We start from the raw sequence: 19,228 nt of genomic DNA on the forward strand, positions 1-19,228 counted from the left end.
TCTGGACTCGGAAATCCTACTCATTCAGAATGCCTTGGACATCTTTGTTAACTGAGCAGAGACGGCGTATTCGGACAGGTTCCTGAGGGAAAATGGACAAAGTGCATCGAGCAAATCAAGGCAAGGCAAGTGTTTTTCCCAGAGGAGCAACCTTTGCACTCATCAGTGGACTCACAAAGAAACGTTATCCCAAAATGCAATTTGATTCGATGTGTTTACTGTGCACTCACTTTAAACAAAAAAAAGAATTGTAACCTAGCTTTGTTATTTTTAAACTTAAGTGAGCAAGCAGATTTATAAAAACACACTGGGGACTCCAGCTGAGCATTTTGACTTCTTAAAGGTCCAGTGTGTAGGACTTCAGGGGCTCTGCCTGCAGATATAAACTTTAATATTTATAAAGATTGCCTTATTATATAAGCATCTGAAACTATTGCTGTGTTTTGGGTATCTTATGGTTGTGTATATATACATATATAAGGAGTGCGTGTGCTGTGTTGCTCTGCCTTCTTTCTATCAATCGCTGGCTATTGAGAGGATCTTTATTTTTCATGAAGGATACATTAAATGCTGGGAAAGGGAGCGTAAGACAAAGGGTGTTGAACTGGTTGCAGTCTGAATCATTAAATGCCACTAAATCCTACACACAGACCATTTTAAGGTTATAGTAAATGACACAATTTGTTATTTAATATCTGGCCGATTTGAAATGAGTCACTGTGGCTCAGAAAACTGTTCTCGACAACTAATTTACCTTCGATTGAATGTAAATTTGAATTTCGACTCTTCCAAAAGCAAGAAAACAACCAGAAAGAATTTTAAATTGAGCCGTATGTCATGAGGTCACAGCATCTGTTGGGATAATGATGTTGTAGTGGATTATCAAGATGGCTAAGTTAGCAGCACCAGCAGCTTTCTGTCCATTCAACAGAGTTGTTTATCTGTTGTCGTCTATTATTTCTGGTGCTGACTAGCAGACGCAGCCTGGTTTAATCACTAAGTCGACTTATCAAGCTCCTCCCTGCATCAGAAGGTGTTGGACAGCAAAACTCTGTATGTTTGATCACATACTCTGATGTCTCTGTCATTATAGTTTTCTCATTCACTTTCAATTGCCTGGTTCACTTGGGGAAATATATCCATTTGCTTTTTTGACACCACTTTATTCTACTACACTGTCTGTACGGTAAATATGAAGCTTGAGTCGGCAGCTGTTTGGTTTAGTTCAGCATCAATCTACCAAACACCTCTAAAGCCCACCACCCTTATATTCACCGTACAGACACAGGTTGAACTGAAATGATCTAATCCCTTAGCAAGAAGGTAAATTAACATATGAAACTATTCCTCTACTACAGAGGTTCAGTAACATTAGTGAAGTCTTCACTCCACTCTGTGAGAATCCACTTTTTTCTACTTGTATCCAGTTAATTCAGTTGTTACGGAGCCGATGAGGTTCGAGGAAACACTTCAATCTAATACAGCCGCTGCGATGCCCTTTATCCTCCAACACAAGGTGAAATAAGCTGAATTGTCCCAGGTTTGAATAAATAACCAAGACTTTGTTTTTTAAATTGCATTTGCTGTACTTTTATGAATAAACATTTCAACGTTTACACATCAGGTTTTTTGTCTTTTCACTTTCATAGAAAACACTGGATGGATATAAAACATGTTCTTCTCCTGCAGGTTCTGTCCCCGTCTTCTTTTTCAGGTCCATGTTCTGGTCCCTCGGGGTAAAAGGCTTTTCAGGCCTTTCTCTTGTTGCAGGTAACAATATTGTAAACGTACAACAGCTCTTTGTCTCTCCCTCATAGTTATAATACACACATATACAAATACACACACTAACTTGTCGTCCGCAGGTGAATCCAAGCTGAAAATATCACGGTTCTGAGAATAATTCACTATTTCTCGACCAAAGCTCAGGAATTTTCTTAGTCCACATTGTCCTTCCTGAATGTTTTTAATGTAAACTAGCAGGACTCCTAGTAAACACTATAACAGGAACCATGATTCCTTGTGTTTTAAAGGAGGTGAGGTTGTTTACATTTCAGTGTAGTGTGTGAAAAGTCAAAATCTCCACTTTTTCCACAAATTTGATCACTCAGACAGTGACGCTCACATTTGTCTACAGATTTACTACAATATTGTCCCCATACAGGACACACTGCGTACCTGTGCATGTCCACACAGTGGACATAGCTGCTGCTCTCAGCCTTTCTGCATTGAGTTTGCCTTAATACTCTTACAGGTTACCTGTACAAATATATAGGTAAACAGACAGATGGATAAAAAGATCAATTAAACATTAAATAATAAAATTGTTCTTTCTTGTGTTTTCAGGTGGCGGCCCCTGATATGACTTGACATTGTAAGTAATGTTACTGAAGACAGTCAACAAATATTTGAGGATGTTTTTTTGTAGAACTCAAGCTCTGAAAAAATAGGGGACTCTAGAGTCTCACCCACAACATGAATGTTTTATTGTCTGTCGACTACTGCTCAAATGTTGATGTTCAAATATCTGCTTTACGCAACAGGCTTTAAGCCACATTGCACAAGTACACATTGCCTTTGTACTTTTAATTGTATATTTTAAAGGGAAACATTGCCTTTTCTTTATGTAGATGTTCATTCAGTAAAAAAGTGAAGAGCAAAAAAGCTATAAATTCCTTAGTGCTGCTATATTAATTCAGAGAGAGGGAAAATGTGTTCTTCCGCTCACAGAGCCATGCAGGCAGCGCTTACATGTATCAAGATGCATTGCACTTTCTCAAACACCAACATCATCACTGTGACATAACAGATCCAGGAAGAACAGTTTTTCCAGCAGGAAATCACCAACTTATGGCTCAGTGTATAGCACACACTGAGGAATATATTGCATCAATTAACTACATTTACCATCAGCACTGATTTGACATCCAGTGGCAAAGTTCCCTTTTTTTTGTGATATGTAGTGTTTCAATTTAAGGGATAGTTCCCTGAAATGTTTAATTCACTCATTATCTACTCACTTCTATGCCGATAGAGGGGTGGGTGAAGTGTTGGAGTCCACACAAAACTTTTGAAGTTTCAGGGGTAAACAGCGTTGCTGCCAAATCCAATCCAATTGAAGTAAATGGGCACCACTTCTTCAAACTTAAAAAGACAACTACAAAGTCAATGTTTTTCATTTGTAAGTAATGAAATGTTTGGAAAATGAACAAATAAACATTGAGTTTACTTAACACAAAATACCTGGCTTCTGTACTCTAATTTATTAAGATCTGTAAACTTATTACAATGAGTAGTGCAAATGGTTACTTTTTGGTTGTTTTCAGTTCAGAGTGGGGTTAATCAGTAATTTAATTTAACTATAATCAATAAGTACATCCAAATATTGAAGTTCTCAAAAACTCACACTTTTGAGTTTATGAAAGCTTTTTTTTTTAGTTCTGGGTTTACAGTGCAGCAACATACTGCTCTTCAAAAACGTCTCCACCCTCCTCCTGTGCTCCTCCATCCCTCCATCCATCTCCGTTCGTCTCAGGCTCTCCCTGCCGTAGTAACAGCTCTTCCAGCTCCATTCCTTCCTGAGAACTCCACATCCCGCCCACCATGGAATAGCCGCTTGTGCTGATGGATATCTCCTGCAGGCGGAGGAGAAGACAGTCATAATACTGACAACAACAATCTAAGGACTCCTCTAAATAAAAGCTATGCTCCACTATTAAGGGAGGGGATGGGGGGTTAAAGAGAGCAGCAATGGACAGTAGGATGAAACTCCCAAGTTTTCTGAACAGTAGAGCTTGTAAATCTTTTCAGTATCAAACCTGAAAATAACTCTTTAAATTATTTCAACAGAAATACGTTTGTTGAATGAAACATTTTCCAACTTTGTCGCTGACCACTTCTAAAAGTGTCACTTGAATGAGTGTGAATTTTAAAGTGAGTGACGGCAAGTGTAAAAGTGGGTATGGATTAAACATAAGCACATTAGGTTGTGATGGGGATAGGGTCAGGAGGTACTTTTCAGTCAATCTTCTAGTACATGATCAGTGTTGGGGATTTACGGAAAACATGTACCGGCGTTACGTATTCAGAATACAAATTATGAGTAACTGTATTCCGTTACAGTTACAATTTAAATAGATAGTATTCAGAATACAGTTATATTGTTGAAATCAATGGGTTACATGACGGTACTTCTCTGTTTCACAAGTTTATTCACTCTCTAAATAAATCGATGGAAATACCGCAGTAAATCCACTTCCCGCAGGCAAAGCCCTCAGGAAGCAGCTGACCACCAAGGCTGCTCGTAAGAGCGCCCCGGCCTGGAGCGGCGTGAAGAAGCCTCACCGTTACAGGCACGGTACCATGGCTCTGAGAGAGATCCGTCGCTACCAGAAATCTAAGGTGCTGCTGATCCACAAGCTGCCCTTCCAACGCCTGGTGAGAGAAATCGCTCAGGATTTCAAGACCGACCTGAGCTGCAGAGCTCCGCCGTCATGGCTCTGCAGGAGGCCAGCGAGGCTTACCTGGCCGGCCTGTTTGAGGACACCAACCTGTGCGCCATCCACGCCAAGAGGGTCACCATCATGCCCGAGGACATCCAGCTGGCCCGCCGCATCCGCGGAGAGAGAGCTTATACTGCTGCTGCTCCACTGACTATAACCACGCCGCATTCCTACACTTATAAAATGCAATTCAATGTGGAAGTTATCCAAGTATTCAGAATACGTTACTCAGATTTGTTAATGTAACAGAATATGTTAAAGATTACATTTTTAGGCATGTATTCTGTATTCTGTAACGGAATACGTTTTGAAAGTATCCTTCCCAACACTGTACATGATGTACCATTTGTTCATGGATTAAATAAAAGTTGATAACTTGAAAGTGGACCTGAGAAATAATTTGTGATACTAAACAAACTTTAAATTAGCTGATGAAATGCAGACATCTGGAGCTACAGCGTCACGGGTGTTTTCGTTTTTGTCTCCATTATAACGTCTGACAGTGATGACGCAAATAAAACACGACACCATGTGACACATTACAAATGAAACACATGTCAACACTGAATACCAGCGAAACATGGCTGCTCTTCAAGAAATGCAGAATCTCCCTGCCGTCGACCGAGACGACCTGACGTTCCAGCTCATCCAGCTCCAATCCTGCCGGAGCACTAGAGTTCCTGCAATGCATGGACTGGCTGCCTCTGTAGACAGGAGGCTCCTGCAGGCGGCGAGAAGACACAACACTGACAACAACTGTCTCCAAGGACTCCTTTAAACAAAAACTATGCTCCACTACTAAAGTTTATTATTAAATGTACTATTGTTATTGTTCCCTTTGAAAAACTCACCAGTGGCTTGTTGCTGCTCTTCAGGAATGACTCCCCCCTCCTCCTGCGCTCCTCCTTCTCTCCGTCCATCCCCGTTTGTCTCAGGTTGTCCCTGCTGTCGTACCAGATGACCGGACGTGCCCGCTCGTCCATGTCCAATCCTGCCGGAGCACTACACTTCCTGCTCAGCATGGACTGGCTGCCTTCGTAGACGGGATGCTCCTGCAGGCGGAGAGAAGACGGTCAGGACACTGACAACAACTGTGTCCAAGGACTCCTCTAAACAAAAACTATGCTCCACTACTAAAGTGTATTATTAAATGTATTATTATTACTATTATTCCCTGGTTTGTTTGGTTACTCACTTTTGTTTGGTTACTCACCTGGTACATTTGGCTGTTCTTCATCCTGCTGTCGACTCTGACCTGGGCGTAATCTTTAGGCTGGAATATTTAAAGAAAGTGAAAGATGGTTAGTGAACATGAACAAAATAAAATTATCAATATGAGTGCATGCTAAGTGTTTGAAGCTGCGGCAGCCTGTAATCATCGGTCCCACGGCAGAGGTAGCTACTGACTTGCAAGCGGGTCCACCCCGGCCACGCCTGGCCGTGTCGACCTGGTGTGTCAACACAGTGCCTGTTATTGTTCTCTCTTAGTATTTTTTACCTGCACTATGACATTAATTTTCACAGCAGTCCGGCTCATTTGTCTGGAGTCTTTTTCATTTTCGTCCCTGGGTGAAAAGAGAGAACACATTTAGAGGCTTCACGGGAAAGGTAAACATGTGTAAGGAGCGGAAATACAGTTTAACCAATCTCAATCAAGTTCTTATCACAGTTGACACTATGCATAAAAAGCCTCTTCTCGTGTGTCCCCTCACGTTTTCTCAGTGAGCTGCCTCTCCAGCTTTCTGTTTCTGTTGCGATGGTGGCGGTTGACGAGCAGGACGACAACGATCAGGACCAGGACCAGGGCGGCGGCCAAGGACCCGAGGATGATCAGGAGGAAGTGGGAGGGGACACCCATACGCTGAGATGACTCTGAAAGAAGAATTATGAAGACTAAATGTTGATGCATTACACACACAAACACACACAATAAAACTTGCATGCAGCAGTTGAACTCCTTACTAAGTTAACATTTGTTCACACCCTCAATCCATCACAAGGGGGCAGCAAATCTATGATAGATTTAGTTTTAGTTTAAATCTCAACTCGTAGTTTCGATCTTCTCCTCCTCTCCTTCTAAAATACCAATAAAACAAACACCTCCTCCTCATTTACTCCTGTGTGGTCTCAATGAAGAACAAGGCTGAGGCCTGTGGGATTCACCTGCTATTGTCACTGAATACTCTGCTTTTCCTGCTCCTGCAATGTTCTTGGCCACACACTCGTAGACCCCGCTGTCATTCAAGCGGAGGGTCCGACCAAAGACGAGTTTTCCTCCAATCACAAACACCCCATCTGGCAGAGCTCCTCCCCTCCTGTGGGCAATCAAAGAAATAAGACAAATCAATCATCAATTCATAGAAACAGAAACCTGTGACTCACTGGAGACAAAGAAAAACAATAGCTGTGACTTTAGTAACCTGTCTTCCACTTTAAGGAAATGAATATCTGGTGGCAGCTGCTCTAAAGCAACAGCGCCTTTAACGCAACAAGTGGTTTGCACGACAGAGGAAGAAGAGCTGCAGAGGATCAGGGTCACCGCACGGTGTAACCACCAATTTGCACCTGAACCAAAAGCTGCGCCTTCTCATGTCACATGGGGGGGCGGCACGAGCACTTAAAAATATAAATAAAGTCATCTGGCCTGCGAAACGGTTTTCTATTATCTATAATATTTCGGTGTGGGGAATTGGCAAATTGCTGCCCCCTGCAACTGCAGCGCCCCTGCTAGATGCTCTGTGCGGGCGGCTCTTCAGCTCCTCTGCAGCGGCTCCCTGAACAGTGTTGTGCCTGTCGTTCATATCGACAGCGCACACTCCCAGGCCCCCCGCCCCGCTCACTCGCTCAGAGACACACACAGGAGATCAGAGCTCGTTCACGTGTGGCAGTCGGTCAGAGACAAACAAGAGAAGGTGTTCAAAAACCAAGTTGTAAAGAAAGTACGATGAAGCCTGTCTTGCTCTTGGGTTCACAGTCAACGTAGTAGGACATGAGGAGAGACCAGTGTGTAAGTTATGTCTGAAAACTCTATGAGACCCAACCATTTAAGAAGACTCTTAGAAAAAAAAAACAAATTAAGAACCTCCCTGACCTGCCATTAAAAACCATGAGCCTCCTTGAGCTTATCACTTTTATGCATGATAAGGATCTATCGGAGATCTACCCCAACTTTTGGACTGCTCTCAGGATTGCACTTACTGTTCCAGTCACTGTGGCTCAAGCAGAGAGGAGCTTTTCAAGACTGAAGTTGATCAAGACGTGCCTTAGGTCAACCTTGTCTCAGGAACGGCTGACTGACCTTGCCGTCATCAGTATCAATCTCTCAATAGGGGAGCAGATTTCATATGATGATATTATTGATGATTTTGCATTAAGGAAGGCCAGAAAGGTTCAGTTTTAGTTTTAGTTTGTGTTGTCTGTTCTTAGTGCAATAGTGTAATAATTAGATTTTTTTCTATATCTGATTGTATATATTTTTGCCACTTTAATGTTGTAACTTATACTGTGTGCTGCAGAATTGTGTGCATTGATTCTCTTAAGTGTGTTATTCAAACTTTCTATTGAAGGATTTGTGCAATTGAGAAATTTAAGTTTCTCTTTCACTTCTATTGTTATAATTATAAAATATTGAAGAAAAAAAAAAAAATTACGATTTTTTTTTTCGGGAGGGAGGGGAGGGGGGGCAGGCTCTCGCCCGGGGGCCCAATTCCATATAGAACTGCCACTGCATAAGTGGCTTATGCATGTTTTTCCATCACATTCAAGTGCCATGTAAAGAGCAGTTTGACAGCAAAGATAGCATTACACTGGGGGGGGAATTAGCATGTAATTTTCACAGTCTTGCTGGCAGAGGGAGACCGAGTTAAACCAGAGATACGGTAATGTACAGTGAGAGCATCACGCCGGCGGAGGACAGTACCATGTCCAGTTGAAGTCCTGAGGTTTGGGGTTTCCTCCGCTGTCACACACCAGCTCAGCGTTCTCCAAACCCACGAACCAGTCTCCTGAGACACTGGTGATGGTGGGATCTGGGGGGTCTGACACAGACACACACGTAAACATGCAGCAACACAAAATATTCACCTAAGTATTAGATGGTGCGGCAAAGAGAAAAGCTTGTAAGACGTGATTTTTATAAAAATGGTTTGTTTTATTTTTTTAATGCTGCCACATAACAAAATATGAAAGCAGAAATTGACTGAGTAGAGCAGATGCAGTCCCTAAAATATGAAAACAAATTTAAATTGACTACATCTAGAATTATATTTGGATCTGCACCAAATTGCAGATGGATTATTCTCAGAGACTCACAGTATTAAAAAAACTGGAAAAATAAATCCTGTGTTCACATCTGCAAACAGGTTCTTCCTCAGATCATGTCACACCCGACAACACCTGTGCTGCCAGGTGAGCTAAGATAAAGAAAAATTTAATTTACTCTTTAACAAAAACCTGTTCCAGGGATGTACCATATTGTATTTATCTCTCAAATCAAGCCTTGTATTGTGTCATATCATGTCACACAGAACCACCATCATCATCATCATCATCGTTGTGCACCCCTCGTACTCACACTGAACATCCACAAGGTTTGAGATCCTGCGGGGCCCGTTCAGACCCGGGTGCCACACCAAGCAGTCCAGCTTTTTGCCGTTCATGCTGCGCAGCGGGTGCAGAGAAAAGAAGCTGGACACAGACCCGCCCTCGTGGTTCATGTCCTTGCCCTTGCCCGGCAGGTCGGTGTCCCAGGAGAGACGGGGACGCGGGCGACCCACTGCTTTGCAAGTGGCCGCCAAACGGTACGAATCCCCCTCCTTCAGGATGACAGGCTCCAGGGAGGAGATGGGTAAAACTGACAGAAGAGGGGGAACAGGGAGACTTTAGGATTTCCGGTGTATTTACTTACAGCTTGTGCTTTCTTTTAAGAATCAAAATATATTTTCTGTTTCAGTGACTTGAAACTGAAACATGCAGTTTATTAGTCTCCCAGTAATAGGATCTGAATATGTGCTAAATCTGTACAGAATAAGCCTTGTATTCAAATTTGCCAAATAATAAGTATTGTAAATTAGATTTCCACCTGTAAAGCACCAAAAGTACCAAAAAAATCATAATTTCCTCCAAATAAACAACTTCTACCTATTTATGTGGATAAAGAAAATATACAAATATGTATTTGTTTACCTTTCTTAAAATCCATGTTTATTCTCTATGCTGCAATATCATTTGTCTGTATCAATATGTATTGTGTTATATTTTCATATCTGTGTTGTTATGTGCTCTACTTGTTAAAGCTACAATAAAAACATTGTTTAAAAAAAACCTCATTCCCGACAATCTATAAGAAACGATAACCTGAACATGTTCCTGTAGCCCGGGTAGTTATGGCATTTACATTTAAATTATACTTCCTGATTCGTTCTCAAAGCTAATTTGTCTTTACCTCAAATGATCTAAATTGACTGTAATTAGATCAATTAAAACCAGGAATACACACAATGTTTTTGAAGTATCAGGTAAGAATAAACTATATGAAAGACCCAAAACATCCTGAATCAGATAGAAATAATCAAATCACACAATCAAGAGTAAAGAAAAAGATGTGAGACACAATCCATAGAAACCCAAAGGAAGTGATGCAACTCCAACTCCAACTCAAACATCAACACTGTTGCACAATGACTCTTTTTTGCAAGAGGGCGAATGTCACATGGGATATTAATCAGGAGGGAACGAAAAAGTTAGAATTAGCAGCAGGAGCTTTACTGGATTAACAAACAAAGAAAAGGGCATCACCTGAGCTTTATAAACAGTACCCCAAATCCCCCCCCCCCAAAAAAAAAACAACAACAACCACATGACGTCACGGTACCGCCCACAGGGTGTGATTGACAGCTGGTGTCTGGGATGGGCTCTCACTGTTTCACAGGTGAGAGGAAGAGAGGAAGAGAAGGAAGAGACAGGAAGAGAGAGGAAGAGGAGGATAGGGGGAAGATGAGGAAAAGGAGGAAGGGGAGGAAGAGGAGGATAAGTCTTTCTTACTCCAGATGGTGAAGGTGATGTGCCTCTCAAAGGTTCCGTGAGGGAAGGTGGAGATGTGGCAGATGTAGCTGCCCTCGTCCGACTCCTCTGTGCTGGGGATGAGCAGAGCCGAGTTTTCTGTGGGGCTGTTGCTCTCGAACTTCACCCGACCAGAGTAACGCCCGAACTCTGACAACACAACACAGAGCGATCAGGGCTTAAATTAACAGCCTATGTTCCATCCGTCATCTAAAGCACTTATTCTTTGAAGGTCATGGGGGGGGATATCACATCTCAGTCCCGACAGATGCTTCAATGAAGAACACTGACACAGAACACTAATGGAACATTCCTCCACAGGAGCCCAGACTCTGCAGGTTGTACCTGTGTGGCCCTCAGAGAAGTGGGCCGTGATGATCTGGTCCTTTCTGCCGTCCGCGAGCTCCTTGTACCAGGTGACCTGCACCACCTTCTCCCCCCCCACTGGCTGGTAGCGGCAGGGCAGCCTGGTCTGACTCTCTGCCAGCGAGCCCAGGGAGGTGTGGGGCTGAGGAGGCTCCACAAAGTCACCGTGCACCTCCACCACTGAGGAGGAACGCAGAAGAAGAGAGATTTGATGTCATAAGAGATATGTGATGTATGGTTCTGAAAGATTTATGGTTAGAATTAATCACCATGATTCAATTCCAGTGTAAACACCAGACACTTGCTGAATATGAATTCAGGATTCATACTCTAGGGATCACGAATGTCTTAATTAATAATTCAGATTAATGACCGAGACTGACCGAGCTTTATCTCACCCGGTCGTGAGTCCACATCAAACCGTGGGACTCAAAGGAGTGAGTGTGAGAGAGCGACACATCCACACCGCAAACAGGAGAAGCCAAACATTCGCCCTTTGATTTCTGAGCTGAACTCTTTTTGTTTGGTTACTGATTCATGGGTTTTAATTAATGATTAGACCGACGGAGCCGATACGGGACACAAACTCCCACAGATAAAATAAAGTGAGGAGCCATCAACTCAACGTGGGGACAGGGAGAGAGGATGGGAAACAAGGACGAGGTTTGAATTCAAACAGTGTTGGTGAGAGAGAGTTGTTGGAATCACTCATTCAAGTGACACGAAGGAGAGAGGCCGAAAAACTGGGGAAGGAACAAGTATTATAGTCTGTGCATATCCAAACTGTCAGAAGCCTTAAATTATGAGGATAAGGGAATGGATCGCCGTATGGATTTGTTTATTGAATGTATTATTGTGTATATATTTGTTTCTTTACATCCAAATGTGATCAATGGGGGGAAGTGACGTCCCGACGGGGTTGTTTTGTTTGTTAACTGCGGACCTGAGGACCTACAAGGGATTATTTCCAAAAAAACTGGATTATTGCCTTGGCGGAACTTTCAGGGATTACCGTGAGGACTGGACTCTTTTTCTGGGCGGTCAGATGTGGTGAGGATAGCGTGGACTATTTTTGCATTGTTTGAGGCATCTTGCCACGCCACATCTGCGTGAACTTTGCTTTAGGACATTTTTTGGGATTCAGGGCTATAAGGGATTAACTACATTGTTGGATGAACTGTGGGACTGTATGAACCTTGGGTTTGGGGGAAATATCGATGTATGGGATTTGTTTTAAGTTGTGTGTTGGTGTTGCTTTCCCGTATTTATTTGGGTTTATATTCAAAACAGATAACTGAATGCAACGTTCTGGGTTTAATTTCGTTATTATATATATTATTTCACATGTGGTGGGGCAGGATGACTAGGTTATCGGTCTTATAAAATATTATTTGCTTAGTGTATGATGGTCAGGTGGTGGCGCCCGTACACAGTGAGACGGATCCACCCATGCTCCTTTTAAAATAGCGTTGTGATTTTCCCCTTTCATCCTAAGCAAGGCGAATTGTTACAAACGTATGACCAAAATTATGTGGACACCTCTTTCCATTGTGACATTTGCCTTGACCTTGAATTAACAGGGCTGAACCAAACCGTGGACAAATGGCACAGTAGAGGTGACAGATACTTTTGACCACAGTGATTTTCTACAGGAACATGTATTAATATTGCTTCTCAATAAAAGGTGTATGGACAAACGTATGTGGACACCTCCTTCTATTGTGGCATTTGGCTTTGATAGGAAATCAGAGGCCTGAACAAAACCGTGAAGACCGGGCCGGAACAAATAGAAAGAGGCGTCCACATACTTTTGACCACATGTTCTTTATATATTGTAAGGTATAAATGAAACAACAATCATACATTTTCCTGTAGATACATAATCAATGTGGAAATTTATGGCAAAAACACAGCACCAAACTTACTTTTGGCCTTATAGTGCAACTACGGACACAATATTCAGACAGTAACTTAGTGGATATGGATTCATTTCTGAAGGAACCAGGTCAACAGACACACACACACACACACACACACACACACACACACACACACACACACACACACACACACACACACACACACACACACACACACACACACACACACACACACACACACACACACACACACACACACACACACACACACACACACCTGTTGCAACATACCCAGTGTGTGAGGCAAAGAACACAACAATACACAATGTTTAGGGCCACGATAGTGACAATAGCTTCACTCCAGGTGCCCATGGTCACATTTTAGTGTAATATTAGTAATATAAGAGGAAATTTAAGTTTCCATTTAGTGCCATAATTCCGACAATTTATTAATAAATGAAATTACTTTTAGATTATAGCCGTTCCAGCAGAGTAAGTTGAGTTTCCTGCTCAATTGGAACAAGGCAGCAGAGCTCAGGGCTCAGACTGACACTGAGCTGGTGTCAAACTGTGATCTTGTTTATTGTAAATCAATCGAAGCAGTAAACCAGTGGTGTATAAAGTACTTGAAAGCCATACTTGAGCAAGTGTACAGATATCTTACCTAAAAGTAAAAGTCACCCTTCAGAAAATGACTTGAGTAAACGTCTTAAAGTAGCTCATATTAAATGTACTTAAGTATCAAAAGTATTTGGTGTTGAAATGTACTTAAGTATCAAAAGTGAAAGTACAAGTACCCGAATAAAAAATGCAAAGTGCTTTTTATAGTATGCCTATACAGACGCAAAACAACCCAAGATGCTGAGGTTCAAATAGCAATGGGCTAGTGCATCTGAACTTCTAGGGACAAAAAATAATCAACACAACAGAATAAACAAGTAATTCTTGCGTCTACCTAAGAACACTTATAAACCACAGTATAACCACTAATAAATTCTGTACATATCACTAAACATGGACCTTTCATCAGTAGCAGGAATGATACACAATGCCCCTTAAGATAACTCAGCAAAAGGAAACAAGTTATAGGAACAGAAAATAAGATAAGGGAAGGCCTCGGATCGGCCCTGCCAGAGTCAGTCACGGCCAACAAGGAAGTAAAACTCTTTACAAAGTTTCTGATGGTGAACCTGCGGAGTATCATTACAGTACAGCCCTCTCGACCCCGGTCGATCAAGGCAGCCCGACCAACCTCCGGACACTTAGGTTCTCGCGCTGCCCCCTCGACAGCAAACACGCCGCCGGACCTCCAGATCTCCCGAGGCAGCTGAGAGGTGCCCGGGCGTATAGGCGCACTTTGCGCAAACCTCAGCTGCTTAAGTAACGAGACAGATTTGAGAATATACGAAGTGGAAATTACAGAAATGTGCGTCCAACTGTAGCGAGTAAAAGTAAAAAGTCGTCAGTTAAATAAATACTCAAGTAAAGTACAGATATGTGAAAAATCGACTTAAGTACAGAAAACTCACCGAGCAGGAGGAGCAGAGTGAGACTCCTCACACACTGCATATCTGCTCCTGGAATCAAAGATCTGCTCTGTAATCCAAAAGAACTCCTCCTGTTAATCCTGTGCTGGATGATCAGCTTCCATGATCGATATCGGAGTTCAGGTCAGAGGGGAGACTGGTGCAGGGATCAGGCCGGAGCTGGTACTGCAGTACAGTGAGCCGTCGTAAATGCACATTAAAGGGCAAGTCTGTAAAAAAAAAAAAAATGTATCATGTATACATTTTTTGGGATTAAACATATTCCTTAAATATTCCTTAATAGGTTATAAGTGACTTCGAGTGGATTCCTGTTCATGGTGTCTGACTATGCTGAGATACATATTTGTGTATTTTTACTGCAGAATAACCGAGAAAATTAAAGGGAAACTCTGTGAAAGTGGCCTAATGCATTTCTAATGTAGCCATATTAAGATGCTGATTAAAAATATTCCTTGAGAGGTTATAAGTTACTTCGAGTGGATTCCTGTTCATGGTGTCTCTTATGCTCATACACATTGTGTAATTTTACTGCAGAATAGCTGAGAAAATTAAAGGGGAAATCTGTGAAAGTGGCAACAACAAAATCCCTTTTCAGTTTAAAGGGGAGTCATTTTGAAAATTTAGTTCAGTCTTTACTGATATAATGTCGCTGACACTCAGAGATGGTCTACTATCATGTTGAAGTAGAATGAGTCTGTGAAAATAGGAGGTTTCTTCTAAATTTCAAAGTCGACATTGCATAGTCAGAGGCTCTATGAACAAGAATCCAATCGAAGTCATTTATAACCTCTCAAGGAAAAATTTTAATCAGCTTCCAGATATGGTTACATTAGGAATGCACTGGGCCACTTTCACAGATTTCCCCTTTAATTTTCTCAGTTATTCTGCAAAAAAAAAAAAAAAAAATGTATCTCAGCATAGTCAGAGACACCATGAACAGGAATCCACTCGAAGTAACTTTTAACCTCTCAAGGAATATTTTTAATCAGCTTCCAAATATGGTTACAATAAGAATACATTGGTTCTTTTTTACAGACTTGCACTTTAATTTGCATTAAAAATACATCATAATTGACATGAGCAGATACGCCATGAAGATTTAAAAAAAAAATCCAATCAAATAAAGTTGTGTTTTTCGTAATTTTTGGGCGTTTCACCCAACCACGCTGTTTTACCGTAAAGCCACAAGTAGACGCGCAAAAAAAGAACCCGGCGGCGACTGGCTTCCCAGATGACGGCTCACTTTACTGCAGTGGACTGGTGCAGGAATCAGGCTGGAAGAACCGGAGTTCACCTCAGTGTGTGATGCACTCACTGGGGAAAACAAAGTTTGGTGCTGGAAGCTGCAGAAGCTGCGAAGTGTCTGAACTTCATGCTTCTGCAGCAGCAGCAGGAGGAAGAGAAGCAGCTCAGCGGGAAAGTAAACACAGAAACAAGTAAAATGACAGACGCAACCCGCTCTGTGTTGCGCAAGTTGCGGCTGCTGTTTCTGCTTCCTCGCTGGAGGAGTCGAGCACCGTAGCTACACGACCACAACAAGCCGGAGACAGGACGCGGGCGGCGGATCCTCCTCTCAAAACTTAAGTCACATTGTAGCTGAAGTCAGACAGAAAATAAGTGTGTGTCCGGGCTGCGGAGGGTGCGAGAGTATGCAAGCCAGCATCGAATATATACACCCACGGGGCGGTACAGCTTCAATGAATTTTAATAGGCAAATGAGCTATGGTGTTTCTACCTATGCAAATTAGGACATATTCAATAAGTGTGGAGCTCATTTGCGTATAGCTCATTTGCATGGGTACTTTCATTGTGTAAAGTTTAATTTTGATAGGAGTAAAGGAAAAAAATAGCCCCATTGGGATATATTGTTGCCTCGCCTTATTGGCATAAATCTCGGATTGATGAAAATTAAACATACACTCCTGATCAAAATCTTAAGACCAGTTAAAAAATTGCATGAATTTGCATTTTGCACAGTTGAATCTTAGGAAGGTTCTAAGTAGAGCTTCAAAATGCAAAAAGAAGAAATGGGAACAAGAGACCAAAAGTTGTGAGCAGGCAATTTATTGAAAACAACAATTTAACTGAAGTAGGCTGTTCATCAGCTGATCAAAAGTTTAAGATTGTATGCTACTGAGAGATAAGTGATAGTGGTGCAATTTGTTTCGAAAAAAATTATTAAATTATTTACACTGACAGTATCTAAAAATAGCTCATATTACATTACACATTGAATAAGAATATTCACACAGGCCAAAGCTCTTTTTGGTAATAACTGCACAGAAATAAAGGCAATGCTGCCATCTTGTGGTGACTAAATATAACACATCTGAAATGCACGTTTACTTCAGCCAGTTTAACTAGGAAGCTACACTTCAATAAAATATTTAACAACTCTTAATAAACACACCTGCAATACTTAGGACAAACACACAATCACAGTTGTGAAGTACAGTTGTAAGTTGATCAAGTCTGTTCCCGCTAGAACTACAAAGGAGAGTTCCATATTAGTACAGTACAGTAGTACATTAGCAGCTAGCTGTCAGTTTTCACTCGCGCTCCTCCTTTTTGCCCATTTATTGGTTAACCAGGAACTAGGAGGAGTCAGCAACGGCAAGATGGCGCCGGGTGAACGCCCACTGCGAGCCTCATTTTCACTCTTTAGAAACCAACGGGTGACGTCACGGACAATACGTCCATCAGTCTATGGTTTTTATACATGCGTGAAACTACATTATAGTGTGATTTATGAAAGATCTAGATTTAAAAACATGTACAGTATTTTTATAAACCTATTTTTTGTTACAACAACTATAAAATCTGATATTCTTTGTAGATGAAAAATACTGTGTTGCTTTTAATTCTAAAAATGATCTGGACAACTAATTTACCTTCGATTGAATGTAAATTAGATTTTCGACTCCAGAAAACATCCAAAATTGAGCCGTATGTCATGAGGTCACAGCATCTGTTGGAAAATGATGTCATACTGGATTATCAAGATGGCTAACGTTAGCAGCACCAGCAGCCTTCTGTCCATTTAACAGAGTTGTTTATCTGTTGTCATCTATTATTTCTGGTGCTGACTAGCAGACGCAGCCTGGTTTAATCACTAAGTCGACCTATTGAGCTCATCCCTGCATCAGAAGGTGTTGGACAGCAAAACTCTGTATGTTTAATCACATACTCTGATGTCTCTGTCATTATAGTTTTCTCATTCACTTTCAATTGCCTGGTTCACTTGGGGAAATATATCCATTTGCTTTTTCGACACCACTTCATTCTACTTTAATGTCTGTACGGTAAATATGAAGCTTGAGTCGGCAGCTGTTTGGTTTAGTTCAGCATCAATCTACCAAACACCTCTAAAGCCCACCACCCTTATATTCACCGTACAGACACAGGTTGTACTGAAATTATCTAAACCTTTGGCAAGAAGGCAAATTAACGTATTAAACTATTCCTCTACTACAGAGGTTCAGTAACATTAGTGAAGTCTTCACTCCACTCAGTGAGAATCCACTTTTTTCTACTTGTATCCAGTTATTTCAGTTCTTACAGAGCCGATGAAGTTCGAGGAAACACTTCAATCTAATACAGCCGCTGCGATGCCCTTTATCCTCCAACACAAGGTGAAATAAGCTGAATTGTCCCAGGTTTGAATAAATAACCAAGACTTTGTTTTTAAAATTGCATTTGCTGTACTTTTATGAATAAACATTTCAACATTTACACATCAGGTTTTTTGTCCTTTCACTTTCATAGAAAACACTGGATGGATATAAAACATGTTCTTCTCCTGCAGGTTTTGTCCCCGTCTTCTTTTTCATGTCCATGTTCTGGTCCCTCGGGGTAAAAGGCTTCTCAGGCCTTTCTCTTGTTGCAGGTAACAATATTGTAAACGTACAACAGCTCTTTGTCTCTCCCTCATAGTTATAATACACACATATACAAATACACACGCTAACTTGTCGTCCACAGGTGAATCCAAGCTAAAATATCATGGTTCTGAGAATAATTCACTATTACTCGACCAAAGCTCAGGAATTGTCTTTGTCCACATTGTCCTGCCTGAATGTTTTTAATGTAAACTGACAGGACTCCTAGTAAACACTGTAACAGGAACCATGAGTCCTTGTGTTTTAAAGGAGGTGAGGTTGTTTACATTTCAGTGTAGTGAGTGAAAAGTCAAAATCTCCAACTTCTCTATTTCTTCAAAATAGTTATAATTCTTACAAACTTCCACTTTACTTCCCGATGGTTGAACGACTGAGTGTCGATCATCATCACTATCCCCTCATTAGGAAAAGTAATTATATTCCCAGTTATTATAGCATTACAATAAATGAACAAAATCTGAGAGGCCAGAGGCAAAGTATTATCAGTATTTGAGTCGTGCCTGGGGGAAATAACCCTCTGCTGTCTGTGTGTACAAAACAAACATCTGATTACAAAGACATATGATTGTTGTCCATGCAGGAATGCAGAGAGACACTGTCTCTTCACATGGGGAGAGTCTGTGGTCTAGATAATCTGTCCTTTGGGGTGCAGCAGAATGGCGTTGGAGTGCTGTCTGGGTCTGAGGAATCCATTACTTAAGTAGAAGTGATTGGTGAGCGCCTCTGAGATCTGGTAGGAGCTGCTGCCGTCGTCGTCATCCTCTCGCTCCTCCTCCACCGACTGCGTGGGAGCCCAGTCCTCCACGCGGGGCGAGCCGCCTTCCCCGAGGAGAGCGAGGTCCGGCTCTCCGGGCCCTTCCTCCTGCTGGACCTTCAGGGGAACAAGGGACGAGGGAAGACCAGAGTCCTGTGAGAAAAAGCACATTAGGTTGTGATGCATTGATATATATGTATAAATGCATCACAACGTATAT

General features: G+C 41.7%; 2 protein-coding genes and 1 long non-coding RNA gene across 4 annotated transcripts in view; 1 reads left to right on the forward strand and 2 right to left on the reverse strand.

Moving 5' to 3' along the window:
- Nucleotides 1–18,650, forward strand: LOC128454322 (uncharacterized). Its single transcript, XR_008341620.1, has 2 exons — nt 1–842; nt 17,314–18,650. It is a non-coding gene; the product is annotated as an uncharacterized LOC128454322 (long non-coding RNA).
- Nucleotides 1,575–15,844, reverse strand: LOC128454263 (nectin-4). Its single transcript, XM_053437615.1, has 13 exons — nt 15,531–15,844; nt 14,338–14,564; nt 10,908–11,108; nt 10,545–10,712; nt 9,076–9,354; nt 8,422–8,539; nt 6,666–6,817; nt 6,215–6,374; nt 6,001–6,067; nt 5,716–5,775; nt 5,354–5,554; nt 5,074–5,223; nt 1,575–3,635 (listed from the first exon to the last, which is right to left on the reverse strand). The coding sequence occupies exons 2-13, from the start codon at nt 14,375–14,377 to the stop codon at nt 3,447–3,449; spliced, it is 1,785 nt and encodes a 594-aa protein (XP_053293590.1). The 5' UTR covers nt 14,378–14,564; nt 15,531–15,844; the 3' UTR covers nt 1,575–3,446.
- Nucleotides 18,033–19,228, reverse strand: part of LOC128454265 (nectin-4) — a 14,192-nt gene continuing 12,996 nt past the window's right edge. Inside the window, exon 11 of one of the 2 annotated variants that reach the window (XM_053437618.1) lies at nt 18,033–19,125. In XM_053437618.1, the coding sequence (XP_053293593.1) occupies nt 18,880–19,125 (246 nt within the window). In that variant the 3' untranslated portion in view covers nt 18,033–18,879. Of the gene's footprint in view, nt 19,162–19,228 lie in introns of both variants that reach the window. The other variant, XM_053437617.1, reaches the window with a different exon arrangement.

This window comes from Pleuronectes platessa, chromosome 13 (assembly GCF_947347685.1).
Source record: "Pleuronectes platessa chromosome 13, fPlePla1.1, whole genome shotgun sequence".
Lineage (NCBI taxonomy): Eukaryota > Metazoa > Chordata > Actinopteri > Pleuronectiformes > Pleuronectidae > Pleuronectes > Pleuronectes platessa.